This window comes from Balaenoptera borealis (genome assembly GCF_965194805.1).
Source record: "Balaenoptera borealis genome assembly, chromosome: 2".
NCBI classification, from domain to species: Eukaryota; Metazoa; Chordata; class Mammalia; order Artiodactyla; family Balaenopteridae; genus Balaenoptera; species Balaenoptera borealis.
In genome coordinates, this window is record NC_138867.1 from 12,875,433 (window position 1) to 12,889,561 (window position 14,129).

The window sequence follows — 14,129 nt, forward strand, 5'->3', positions numbered from 1 at the left end:
TTTTGTAAAGTATGTATTCATGCCAGTTAAAAGTAACTACCACTCCCATGAAAGTTGCAGGTGTATACACACTTGCATAAAGGACCTAATGTTAATTTATTATCTCAATAAATATTTGGTAGATGGCCACCACGTGCCAGACACGTAGAAGGTGTGTGAGATACTAGGGAACAGAGTGAGCAAATGTCCCTGGCTGCTGGCAGGTGCATTCGAACCAGGAGAGAGACAGGCGGCGATCTGAGCAAGTGAATTCCACCTCTTTGGAGGGCGAGGCGTGCTGTGGGGCAGAGCAGAGCAGGCAAGGTGAGGGAGGCGCGTGGCAGTCGTGAGGGTTAGGGAGGCCGGTGAGAAGCGGCCGTTATTCGAGCAAAGCGTGAAGGAACCATGGGGACGTCCAGGGGGACAGCATTCCGGGCGGAAGGGGCACCGGTGCACAGAAGCGGAGGCCAGCAAGCCTGGAGGGGTGGTGGGCAAGCTGGACCCTGTGGAGGAGCCCGGCGGGGGGGGGGGGGGTCGTGTAGAGTCTGAGGATGCTCGCAGCTGGCTCTGCAGGTTGCCTGGTGAACTCTGCTCAGAACTTTTACTGCACAAAGTGAGACCGTTTATCCAGGTTTTGAACCCTGACCTCCTTCCTTTGGGGGATTTTTAAAGTCAATTTCCTGAGCGTTAGTCATAAAGATTTTCTAGTTCAAGCCTAAGTGAGAAAAGCAGGTTCCATTGCAGAAGAGTAACCGTACTCTTACGAAGTGTCAGTGGGAATGTTGAAGGACTAAATGAAATGGTGACAACTAATGATAAAAGTAGTGAGTCATAGCGAGTGAAATAAATGAAACGGACGTGACGAAAAATCTGTTGAAGAATCAGATTTGAGTGAAATCACTGCCGTATGTATGTATGTATCTATCCACCTATCTTTCGGACCAGTGTTTTATGGTTATCCTTGGCTATAAAAGTAGGAAAGTCATACTTAAAGATCTTTCTATGTGCACATAAAATGAAATAAGTGTATTTCTGAGAGAGAGTTTTAAAACAGGGACTAAGTTTAAAATACCTCTATGAAGGCAGCTTCCCTAGTCGTGACTTTTCCTCCGGGTCTACTGAGAATTAAAGAAGAAACGAGCGCATGCTGTGATGCCGCGGCATCAGGGATTTGGTTGAGTATCTGCGGGGGGCGGCGGCGGGGGCTTAGCCACATAGGCTCCAGGAGAACGAAAATCTCAGACGGCTGCTGCCCTAAAAGGGCTTTCGGTCTAACTGGGGACACAGAATAAACAAGCGTAAGGCGGGAGGTGTCTGTAAGCAGTACCTACGGCCTTCGCAGGAGGAGCGTCGTGGAATGTAGAGGCCGTCCCGAGTGAGCACCCACCTGTTCATTCTGCAGAGTGACCGAGCATCCACCAGGTGAAGACACCGTCCAAAGACAGTCCAGGCTTTTTCCTCGAGGTCATAAAAATGCCATTCATTGCGGAAGAGCTGAGGAAACGGAGCCAGTCTAGGATCGGGGAGATGAATTGGGTGGACTGAGGGTTTCAGTCTGAGTCTCTGTCACCAGCAATTATTTTCCTGTTCAGAGCTCAGAGTTGTAGGCAAGTTGCCACTGTGTTTCTGGTTTCTGGCAGTTGGGTTCATTTGCTTCACAATACTTTCCTGTTGTTTTTTTGCAGCAAACCAAAGAGAGAGTGAAGCTATTGATACAGCTGGCTGATGGCTTTTGTGAAAAGGGGCATGCCCATGCGGCAGAGATAAAAAAATGTGTCACTGCCGTGGATAAGAGGTACAGAGATTTCTCTCTGCGGATGGAGAAGTACAGGACCTCTTTGGAGAAAGCCCTGGGGATTTCTTCAGATTCCAACAAATCGGTAAATTGCTTTGTGCAAACTGAATAAATGACTGTTTTCTCCTTCGTGTACTGTTTGTCGATTTAATTAACTGAAGTTCATTGACTCCCTTGTTCCACAGAGTAAAAGTCTTCAGCTAGATATCATTCCGGCCAGTATCCCCGGGTCAGAGGTGAAACTCCGCGATGCCGCTCATGAACTTAATGAAGAAAAACGGAAATCTGCCCGCAGGAAAGAGTAAGCTTGTCTTTAAGAACCTGCCAGGATTCATTGAAAAAGTGAAGAAAATGTCACTTGGGCAAAGATGCTTACTTCTGTGTGTGCTTTGAAATCAAGCAGTGTTAATACTTTTCATTGCTCTGAATGTGCTTAGTTTTTACAGCAAAAATGCCACCGTGTCCACTGTCCCCTTGTCACCTGATGCAGAAACAGTATCCTGTTGTTTTTGTCCATGCACCCCCATTTCATATGTGGTTGACAAGTTGTTTTAGTGTTATTTGTCATCAATAGTTCATGAGTAATAATACTAAGGAGAAGAAATTAATAACACAAGTGCAGCTGTTTGGAAGTTGCTAATTAGTAAACTGTACTAGATATTAATAAAGACAAAAGATTGCCCTAAACCAGTGGTTCTCAGTCGGGGCCGGCTTTGTCTCCCCGGAGGGACATTTGGCAATATGTGGAGACATTTTTGGTTGTCACCCAGTGGGGAGGGGGGAGGGCTACTGGCATCTAGTGGGCGGAACCAGGGATGCTGCGAAACGTTTTATAATGCACAGGACAGTCCTACAGCAAAGCATCCTCCAGCCCCAAACGTCAGTACTGCCAAGTTGAGAAACCATGACCAGTAGGTACCTTAACAAAGTTTTTTCCAGAATGTTTTTTCCTTTGAATTGGTTACTGGATACTGTTAATTCTTCTATCTATTCTTGCTTTAATTCTCCAGAACATATCACTGACTAATGCTTTTTCAACCACCTTATTATCTCATAGACCCTAAATGTAAATAGTTAAAATAAGCACGTATCCTGACTGTGAACTAAACTAGTTGCTGTCTTTTCCTCTGCTTTAAGGTTCATAATGGCTGAGCTAATTCAAACTGAAAAGGCTTACGTAAGAGACCTCCGGGAGTGTATGGATGTAAGTAAGTTTTTCTGCTTATTTATTTAGATGGAGTATAGTGTTGCTGTTTATTCTTACCTGTTGGCAGTTCTTAAAATAATCGCGTTTTGTTGTTATTTTTGAGATTTGAAGTGTGCACGAGCCGCCTTCTGTGCATGTTTCTGCACTTCTGTGAAGTTCTAGGCGTGTTTTTGCTCATTACAGAGATGATACAGCACTAATCCTCTCATTCCATTTACCACATGATGGCCTGGCTGACATTCTCTCTGTGTAGAATTTTACAGCAGCTTCAGAGAAATGTGCCTACTGATTATGATTGGCACCTGATGCTCAGTAGTTTAACGAATATTTGCTGTACCTTGTGGAGTAGGTTTATCCCAAAATTTGAAGCTGGGAATACATTTAGAGCTGAAAAGTATGGAAGCTATTCTCAAGTATTAATAACAACTGAGATTTTAAAAAAATAGTTCCTCATGTTTTTTTTTGCAAAAGGTTGTATTGTTAAGATATATTTTCAATTATACATTAACTCTGGGTACGTATTTACAGAGGTCAGGAGTACCTGTTTCTTGAAGGTGAGGTATGGGTTTTCCTCTGACCCTCTCTGTTTCCCTCCCGGCCAGACCTACCTGTGGGAAATGACCAGTGGCGTGGAGGAGATCCCGCCGGGCATCGTGAACAAAGAGCTCATTATCTTCGGGAACATGCAGGAAATCTACGAGTTTCACAATAAGTGAGTGGCTTTATCTTTGGGGACCTCATTAGCTACTCTGGAAATCTGTGCTAAAGTTTCATGACAAATGAAAGTTTCCAGTAAATAAGCACAGCTTCCAGTGATTTTGTTGAAATTTGAAGGAGGCCTGCCAGACTTGCTTCACAAGGACAGACATTCTAGAGACTATTTTAGCAGAGACTCAACTTTGTATTTACTTTTTATAGAAATGAGATTAGGAAAACTGAAAGCTGTTCTTGTAGGAACCCTAACTTCTCTCAAGCCTCTGTCATCAGCTGCTACATCAGTTACTTCTTAGGGTTAAAAGAAAGAATTGCCCTCTGTGGGCTGCCGGCTGGTGTTTGGTCTTTTCTAAGAAGAAGGAGGAAGGAACTGAGGACTGAACAGATGTGTAGTGTGACCAAAATAAAGTGCACTTTCCACAGGCCATAGGAGGCACATGGTTTTATTTTCAAGATCAAAAACAAGGCAGCAGAAGCTCCTCTAGGTGGAGTCTTTGCAGCCCAAATAGCCTGTGGAAAGATGATGCTGGGCCAGAACGGGCGGTGTCTTCCTTGCTTCCCTGCCCCCCACCCCAGCAAGGACGCTAGCATCTAAACGGGTTCTCTAGGTTGAGTGTTTACCTCCCTAAATTATGTCCTTAGCTACTAAACATACCACTTCCCCAGAAGTAAGCTACTGTTGAAAGTGTTCAAAGGCTAAACTGGTTAACTCCTTGAAAGTCGCAATAACTTACCCTAGTTCAGAGCACTTGCTCTACATTTTGTTAAGTTAAAATCTAGAAGTTACAGTTTTCACTGCATTTGATTAAAATGATGAAGTTTGACATCGTCTGAATTCACAGTATGCTTGGTCTAATTCCCAGCATATCGCACTAGTCAAATGTTTTAAAACACCGTAATCATTTAGTATCGTTTTCTCTCTCTGCAGCATATTCCTAAAAGAGCTGGAAAAATATGAACAGTTGCCAGAGGACGTTGGACATTGCTTTGTAACTTGGGTAATGAAACCTCCTCAGCTGCTTGTTCTGTCACAATTGCTTTGAGGGAAGTTGGAAGGAATACTGTTCATTTCTCAAGTGTCGCCATTTTCTCCTGGTGTCTACAGAGAGAGAAGTAGACTTTACCTCAAAGAATTACGTTCTCCAGCTAGTTATTAATGTGGAATAAGCTTTTTATTGATAGTCGTGATGGTTTGAAATAGAATGTTGAGTTAGTGTGCCAGGCCTCTTCGTGGCCCTGGGGATTCGCAGGTAAATCATGAGTGCCCAGCCCTGCCTGGGAGGATTGTGCGGTCGGGAGGGAGGGAAGGAGGCAAGTGACCTGGTGATCAGGCCCTGCTCTCTAAGTGTGACCCTCACGCTTGCACATAGCATCATGGGAAGAGGGGCCGGCATCCAGCCGCGACTCTCCAGGCCAGGGGAGGACGTGTGTCCTATTAGCAGGATGTGTTTCTTATTTTAATAGCTTTCTTTATAAAGTAGGGTTTCTTAAATTGGGGGCTTGAATTTCATTTATACACACAGCTTCTTTTCTACACAAAAGTTTATCAGAATTTGATTTATTGTCATTTGAAAGAGATAGTCTAATTTTCTTTTTGTTTATATAGGCAGACAAGTTTCAGATGTATGTCACATATTGCAAAAATAAGCCTGATTCTACTCAGCTGATATTAGAGCATGCAGGATCCTACTTTGATGTAAGTAATAGATTACTAAAGAAGCTGTGATATTTTCTAAGTTGCATTTCGTGTACATAAAATGCAGCATGACCCATAACTTTCACCTAATGGATGGCATGATACCATTTTTTTTTTTAAATGTATGTCTGTATTATTTTTTTAATTTTATTTATTTATTTATTTTATTTTTAGCTGTGTTGGGTCTTCGTTTCTGTGCGAGGGCTTTCTCTAGTTGCGGCAAGTGGGGGCCACTCTTCATCGCGGTGTGCGGGCCCCTCACTATCGCGGCCTCTCTTGTTGCGGGGCACAGGCTCCAGACGTGCAGGCTCAGTAATTGTGGCTCACGGGCCTAGTTGCTCCGCGGCATGTGGGATCCTCCCAGACCAGGGCTCGAACCCGTGTCCCCTGCATTGGCAGGCAGATTCTCAACCACTGCGCCACCAGGGAAGCCCCGGCATGATACCATTTTTATCTATCACATTTATAATGGGATATTCTTATATTCTGTTTTTAAAAGATGCTTCTCAAATACTGCAAGCTGTATATCTGTAAAAAATTCAGATTTTAATATATACATGTGTATATATGTCATTACTTACAATTTATATATAATCATTAATTTTTTCCATGTAATATCATGTAAAAAGCATGAGTATAAACTATTAAATTAAGCTTCTTTTCCCCTCTATAAAAAAAATAACTTTGAATCTTTTTTTGATCATTTATTTTTCCCATTTCAATTTCATGATGTTATTAACTTCCAAAAGTGGCCTATCAGTAAAATTTTACAAATAGCACTCTAACAGCTCAGACCATTGGGAGATTCATTAATTATATTCTCATTGGTGTAAACATGGTTCATCTTTATTGGGACCACGTTGCAGGGAGGTTATTTAGTACGAAAGGTGATGGAGCCTCATGATATAATATATAGAGTGATTTGGGGGTTTCCAGAACAGAGTCAAATGTGTGCCAAATAAATTTTGATTAAAAGACAAGGTACTTTCGAATTTTATGTATAATTTGGTGCATGAGGCCACGAGGGTATCAGACTTGTTTCCGTCTTTACGTTTGTACATGGCCGAGTGTGGTCATCTTGCTCTTCTCCGAAAGTCTGGGAAATTAGGATACATTTTAGCTCCTGTCTTTTGAGGTGGAGCCCTGCCTGTAGATGCCCCTATTTCGTTGCCATTCTCATGTCCAGTAGTTACACATCACTGCCTGGGTGCATATGAAGGCTGCTCCCAGCCCAGGGAGGCCTTTTCTTTCCGGCATTTCACACGACCCTGGGTCTTGGCCGTTATGTGGAGCTCAACACTGTGGTTCCATGCAGTTGGGATTATCGAAGGCCTCATTGAGCGTATGGCACGTGTGCTGTTTGGAATCAAAAGTCATTAAAAAAAACCCATGCCCTAAGGAGGGTGCCAAGAGCTAAGATACTGCAAATACAGTAGGTTGGTGTGAAAATGAGAGCAAGCAGGAGAGAGGACTTCCTTATAGCGAGGACGACGGGAGCCTCCAGTAGGGAGGGTTGCGATGTGGTCTGTGACGAGGGTGCGCACGTGGCCGAAGCTTCAGGAGCCGCAGCGGGAGGGTCTGACTGCTGGTCGGGCGCGGTGATGCCGGCACCAGGAGTGGTTGGCTTCCCTGCTTGACCTCTGCACGTGAAGGCCTGCAATACAGGGGAAGCGCTGTGTCTTTAGTATTCAAAGTGATGACCGAGATTTGTTATTTTTACGTTGAGCTTATTAAAAGAAGCAATAGTGATCTCTACTTTAGAAAAAGTGGTTTGTGTGTATTCATCATGGGGGTATATGAATGTAAATTTTTAGTTCCTGTTATCTGACTTACACAGTGGTGTGTGTGTGTGTATGCTTTTTTTTAATTCAGGAGATACAACAGCGGCACGGATTAGCCAATTCCATCTCTTCCTACCTTATTAAACCTGTTCAGCGAATAACAAAGTATCAGCTCCTTTTAAAAGTATGTATGAAGCCTCTTCAACCTGAAAAATTTTATGCACTGTGCATTATCATTTTGACATTGTTTTATGTATGTAAAGTACCCCGAGTTTTTGAAATAACACCTAGCAAATTAATGTTATTTTATAACTCATTGCCATTTATTGCCCCGACCGATTTGTCAGTGCATCTGGTAAATAATAGTATGTTTCTTGATTACGCACCTGAACTTTGTTGACTGACCCTAGTCCCTAACATAAAATGAGAAAGGAAGGAAAAATTGTCAGTCCTGGATGATTTAGTACCATTGTTCCCAGTATGACTTGTATCAGACTGACTTCTGCTGTTTCTTGGTTATGAATGATTATAGTTAAAATCACACTTGTAAAAATCAAATAATGATTAGTTCTGACAATAGAATGGTGAAGAAAACTTAGAATTTGTGATAAGAGTTGTTACAGAATTCATTATATATAATTGACGCACATTTTCTTGACTACAAGAAAAATAATTTACAAATTCTATCTCATGGTGTTTACCCCACCGTTTCCTTGGCTGGTGAATGTTATTAAACATTAGAACGTACCCACATCCATTCATCCCAGTAAGAACATTGCATGAACCCACCTAAGTCCTCAGTTCAGTCCTAACACAGCAATAGGAGATGATCATGTAATTTTTCTAGATATAAAAGAAATACAGAAGATGAAGTTATGAATGCCTGAAACCCTTATTTTTACCCTTTTTGTTAATACAAAAAAATCTAGAAACAGTAAAAAGTGGCTACATTCTTTTGTGAAGGGATACCATTATGGCATTCTTATATTGGAAAAGCTCTCCTGCACTTCGGTATCAGAACCCCATTAAGTGATTTTATGACCACCACGGCAGAAATATGTGGTTGCTATAAACATGAAATAGAAGTCAGGAGGCTAAGTTGTTTATATTCACGTTTGCCCTTTGCTTTCTAATTCTGCAAAGGCAGTTTACCTCTTAGTGTCCTCAGGATTGATGGGTTCTGTTTTTAGCACGTGATTCTAGTAAAGATCTCTTCCTCGGTGACCTCACATCTAGTCTTTCACTGTTAAACCTCTGCTTTAATTTATAAAACCTGACTTTATTCTGCCCAGGGGTTCTTCAAGAGAGCAGTCATGAGCTATGCTGGCTCCCCAACGAGGAGGGTTTTCTGACAGTGAAGTTAGTCTCAGCACATTGCAGTTTTAAGGCACTTTTTGCCAAGCTGCTCAGAATAATAGGTGCACATCATCTGGCCATGAGAAGAGGGGCCTGTCAGGCAGCTGCATTGCCCGAAACCATCTAGGGTATGGCCAAAGCTGACTGCAGGGCCACGTCCCTCTTGTTGAGCACCAGGACACAGAAAGCTGTTGTTACTGTTACTGCCTGATAAAAATCATATATGCTCTGGTGAGAAAATATCTTGGAGCCCACCAGAATGTGAATCTGTTGTCCTGCTGTCGCTCATCTAATGACAGGTGTTCCCCTACGCAGATCTGAAATGTAATTATGCCCAGGGAGGCGTGCTGCAATCACTAGAGCTTTCTGAATGTCCCAGCACAGAGAAGAAGCGTTTCCCTGTAGGTAACTGTGCAGCGATGCTGTTCCCACTGTGAGACAGGGCAGCTCCAGGGCAGAGGGGACGTCGTGTTCGCGGCACCAGAGGGCTCAGAATCATGCTGGGGTCCTGTGCAAGCAGAGCAGTGCTAATTGGACTCTGGCTTGACCTTCGGATGTAACCACTAGCTGACTGTGCTTTGCTACACTGATTAAATATTTTATTTGTCATTTTTGAGGCTCGGTAGTTGACGTGTACACTAACTTCGTTTTAGTCTCTGACTGCATGTGGTTTCCTCTGAACTGAAGAAACGTCCTGATTTGAGCAGGACAAACCCTTGCATCCATTGGATTAAGAGGCAGTTCAGGTTTATCATTCGTTCTCTATGCGAATCCCTGCCCAATTGACCACAGTCTGTTTTTATCTTGAAAGTCATGGATTTTCACAAACTCTTTCATTTCTGCAAAGACCTCCATAGTGGAGCATTTTGCTCTCTTGGGCTCGTTCACGGTGTTGGTTTCCCACAGGAGCTGCTCACGTGCTGCGAGGAGGGGAAGGGGGAGATTAAGGACGGCCTGGAGGTGATGCTCAGCGTGCCAAAGCGGGCCAACGACGCCATGCACCTGAGCATGCTGGAAGGTACGTTCCCCCGCCTCCCGCCGGCGCCACGTGACCAACCCCCCCCTGCGTCCGGTGAAGTAATCCTGCCCCAAACGCTTTAGCCAGCCCGTGTGGTCACCACTGGTCACATTGAACGGTTTCCCAGTTAGGGCAGAGGTGCTGCTATTTGTTAGTTACAGAGACCCCCCCCCCCCCCAAATCAGAGGCCAAGCCGGAGCACCGTTTCCCCCTCTGATGTAAAATCCCGAGCTGGTGGGCAGCCCTCAGGGCGTCACCAGGGACTCAGGCTCTGTCCAGCTGCTCTCTCTCCACTCCTTTGATGTTTTGCTGGTTGGCCAGCTGCAGGGTGTGTCAAGGCCACATTAGCCTTCCATCTACCAGGACGTGGGGAAAGAGCGGGGAGGGGACAGCTCGAAGGGCAGAAGCCGGAAGTTGTGCTCGCGTCTCCCCGCGTGGCCCGGGCGTAGGTGAGCGTGCGTGTGGCTGCTCCTGGCCGCAGGGGGTGCTGGGAAATGTAGTGCTGGCTTGAGCGGCCGCGGAGGGGCTTCTGCTCGTCGAGGAGGGGGCCCCTGGAGGCTGGCACATGGCTAGCAGCCCCTGCCCGGGTGTCGGCCACTTCAGGAAGAGACAGCCGCAGTGAATGGCAGCCAGTGACCAGAGCGCGACCGACGCGCTGGAAGAGCTTCGTGTCCAGAGGAGAGAAACCCCCCAAGGAAGGGGACGTCTCCCAGAAGGAAGGCCAGACCAGGACCTTGAAGAAAGGCTGGGACTTCAGCAGAATGTCCGGGGAGGATGTTCCAGGCTGAGGGAGCAGAGGGTCGAGACGCAGCTGGAAGTTGGTGGCAGGTGGGGGGTGGTCGGTGAGCGCTCCTGGACGGAGCAGGCTTGTGTGCTGGAGCGCTATGAGTGACGCTGCGGGCCGGGCTGAAAGCAGATCCTCAGGGGTGAGGAGGTGGGACCCACAGAATAAGGCTGCGTTTGTTTTGAACACGGGAAAATACATGCAAAGTTGTATTTGAGGAATAATGATCCTCTGTCAGTGCCGGCGAGGCTGGAGCCAGAGGCCCAGATGGGAAACTTTAATCGGAGATGTAACCGATGGGCGTTTTGCAAATGTTTAAGTAGCCATAATGCTACTACTGCATCATTTTTCATTTTCTTTCGAATTGACCGTGCCTCCTTTCTTTCGTGTTCTAGGGTTTGATGAAAACATTGAGTCTCAGGGAGAACTCATCCTGCAGGAATCCTTCCAAGTGTGGGACCCGAAAACCTTAATTCGGAAGGGTCGAGAACGGCACCTCTTCCTTTTTGAAATGTCCTTAGTGTTTAGTAAAGAAGTGAAAGATTCCAGTGGCAGAAGCAAGTACCTTTATAAAAGCAAATTGTTTGTAAGTATAGGCCTTCAGAATTGTAAGTTTAAACGTGACACAGTTGCAGCTTCTTGTGGTCAGAGAAAAATTACTGTGTGTGGCCTTCAGCTTAACCTCCCAAACTCCTGAAGTGTGACTCTGAAGCAGCTTCTTCAGTGAAATTCTAACAGCCTTGAGTCCACTAGAGGGCGCTTGTGAGTTTGAGTGTCCCTAGACGTAGGAAACTTGCTTTTTCTAAATTCCGTAGAATCCAGCTGCAGGGTAAGAAGACACTTTGTAAGTGAACTTAAATTATTTCTCTCCTGTGTGCCTTAACTAGCGTTATAAATAAATCAATCATGTTAGACTATGATTAAGTAAGGTCTCGTATCCTTATAATTAATATTTCATTCACCGACATTGGAATTTATTGAAGCAGCCTACTGGGTGGCTCACTGTGGGCTCTTAATGATGAAGTTTGATGTTTTCATTAAAAATACAGTTATGAAAAACAGCAGCAGAATACCATTATTAGAGAAAATGTATGTTATAAGCGGAAATCGTTTTAAAGATACACAGCCCCACCTGCCTGGAGACAGCCTCTCTTGAGCGCTTGGTAGATAGAGTGATGCATCTGAATTCTTCTTGAACTTGTCGGCATACTTCCGGGCAAGAGAAACACACCTGGTGCTCTTTTCCACGGGTGGCAGCCCCACACGAGTATCTTTAAACCACAGGTCGACGCTCCGAAAAGTCTCGGGCGGGTGTCATCCTCGCCTTCCTTTCGTGGGCGATATCTCAGAGGGCTTTCAACACAAAATTGCTGGGCAGGGGGAGGAAAAAATCACAATCAGAGAATAGAAAATGCGGTAGAATTTGGTTTCTTCACAAGATATGGCAAATCACTTATAAATATTGGTAGATGTTTGGACTTTGGATAACTTATACATTATACGTTTTTATGATATCCACGTATTAATCAAATTCCCAAAGTAATAGAATACTACCAAGTGTAGAAATCATCTTAATAATAATCTGGAGTTTGCAAGTTCAAGTAATGATAGGCATACCATTTTCTTTGGCTTGTTTCCTGTTTGAGATTGTCTTTTGGATCACAGCCCACCTTACATCATTTTAGATCATATTGTAACTGGAAAGAAAACATGAAGCATTGCTGGCTAATAATTTCACTAGCTGGCCTTAATCAGTCCCTAGGGACCAAGCTAGTCTGTTTTAGAAGCTGATACATCTTCACTTAATTTATCTTTTAAAAGTTAAGGTTCCCTCAGAGGCCACAATTATGAATCACTTCCTTTGCTGGAAGGGAGAGAATGCATTGGGGTGAACCTGATTGCGGGGGAGGATGAAGATGTTGACCTTCATCTACACTCTTCCGTGTTCTGCATCTCCTGCAAATGCATGTATTATAGAGAGAAAGTTTGTCTCTTAGCCCTTAACATGATTGGCGAAATATTAAACATTAATGCTATTGATAAACACATTGGAAACGAACTGCGTTTTAAAATATCATTTAGCTTCTTCTGTGAAGCTAGCTCGTTAATGAAGGTACATGGTAGCAGCTCTTTTGCAACTAGGACAGATTCATTTTATTGTTTATAAGGTTGAAAATAGTCAACTCTTGATTTTCCAGATAATAGGAAATAGGACTTTCTAGATAATTTGGTTTTCTTCTTCTGGATTTGCTTGTTGACCTGCATCAGGATTTCCAGTGGAGGTGCTCAGAGGAAGCGAAAGAGATGAAGCCAACCATGTGTAGCCTAAGAACAAAATTTCCTCATTTTAACTAAAGTGAGGGCTAAGGAGTATGTATCAGTGTAAACAAACTGTGTCATTACAACCTAGCGTGAGCACAAGTCATCAAAAACGGTTTCCTTTGTCTCTGTTCTATATCCTGCCAGAATTTTACTGTTGCCTAATTATGTAATTGTCTTTTTATCCAGACCTCAGAGTTGGGTGTCACAGAACACGTTGAAGGAGATCCTTGCAAATTTGCACTGTGGGTGGGGAGGACGCCAACTTCAGATAATAAAATTGTCCTTAAGGTACGTCCATCCAAAGCTTGGGAATGTGCTTTGTGACAAGATTACTGCATCTGTGAGTGCTTTGTCCTGTTGTTGAACCATATTGGTTTTCATGTCCTTTTATTGTTCCCTTTGTGTTCTGTAGAGATTGGTGATTACCACAAAAAGAACAGTAAGTAGAATAAATTCAGTTTGGTATTCTAGTGGTGAAATAACTCAAGCTAAATTTTTGCTTGCCTACAAAAGGTCACTTGGAGAAAGGTCTTTCTAAACTTCTCCATTCTTCCAGTCTTGCAAAGAATTGGGTGATTCCATAAGAGATGCAAGAAGTTGAGGTACAGGAGGAGGGAGATATGGACCAGTAGCTCCCATTGTACACTTGACCTCTGGTTTCCAAAGGAAAATAGGCACCTGATGAGTCTGTGAGGGCCTTTGACAGTTTCAAGGCTGAACGTGCCAGGAGTCTTCATGGGGTCCTAGACTCTTTTTGGCTTTCCAGTTTGGAGGCAGAGAAAAAAGGGAGGTCGGTCATGGTCAGGTATAGGGTTTGGTAATGTTATCATTTAAAGTGTTCAGAAACACTAAGGGTGCTTTGGAGTATGTAGTCTTTGAGGGAGGAATATATCTTTGAATATTTAATTTGAATGCTGTTTTGAGTACACTAACCTCTCCTAGGAAAGTTGGAGGGCTCTAAGGGTGTCTTGTGGACTTCCCTCCTCCTGTGTTTGAGAAAATGCAGATGGAACTGTCTTTCTCTGAGCTATCTGGAAAGACCATAAGCGACTTCAGATGTAGCTGAAGATTTGTAGAATATTGGGAGACGAGCCAAAAGCTTAATGGGCCTCTGGTGTGTGGACTTGCATGTCAGCAATTTTGTCCCTTACATTCCTTTTGAATCTCTCTACGGTATTTCCAGCAACTGTGAGTTATTTAACAGTACGGCACTCTTGTAGAGCCTGTACTTTAGTGACCGCTGACCGTGGAAGCCATTGTGTCCCTAAGGTCTTTATTCACATGGAAATGATGGATTGTTTTGCAATGAATATATGACTACCAACCCAGTGTATTCTCGTCAGTACTGGCGTAAAGCCCTATAAAATATAAATTGCACTGATAGCTCGATATTAGATAGCTGAACTTTTCTAAGGGATAAAGTTTTGAAGTATACTCAAGACCTTAAAACTTCCAACTTATGAGTATTTATCCAGAT

General features: G+C 43.8%; 1 protein-coding gene across 7 annotated transcripts in view; it reads left to right on the top strand.

The window, feature by feature from the left end:
- Window positions 1-14,129, top strand: part of TRIO (trio Rho guanine nucleotide exchange factor) — a 373,499-nt gene that overhangs the window by 265,477 nt on the left and 93,893 nt on the right. For 5 of the 7 annotated variants that reach the window (XM_082381867.1, XM_082381865.1, XM_082381864.1 and 2 more), the window contains 11 exons: window positions 1,665-1,859; window positions 1,960-2,075; window positions 2,912-2,978; window positions 3,584-3,693; window positions 4,624-4,693; window positions 5,302-5,391; window positions 7,264-7,356; window positions 9,435-9,546; window positions 10,726-10,916; window positions 12,839-12,940; window positions 13,065-13,091. In XM_082381867.1, coding sequence (XP_082237993.1) covers window positions 1,665-1,859; window positions 1,960-2,075; window positions 2,912-2,978; window positions 3,584-3,693; window positions 4,624-4,693; window positions 5,302-5,391; window positions 7,264-7,356; window positions 9,435-9,546; window positions 10,726-10,916; window positions 12,839-12,940; window positions 13,065-13,091 — 1,173 coding nt within the window. The remainder of the gene's footprint in view (window positions 1-1,664; window positions 1,860-1,959; window positions 2,076-2,911; window positions 2,979-3,583; window positions 3,694-4,623; window positions 4,694-5,301; window positions 5,392-7,263; window positions 7,357-9,434; window positions 9,547-10,725; window positions 10,917-12,838; window positions 12,941-13,064; window positions 13,092-14,129) is intronic. The other 2 variants (XM_082381868.1, XM_082381866.1) reach the window with 1 other exon arrangement.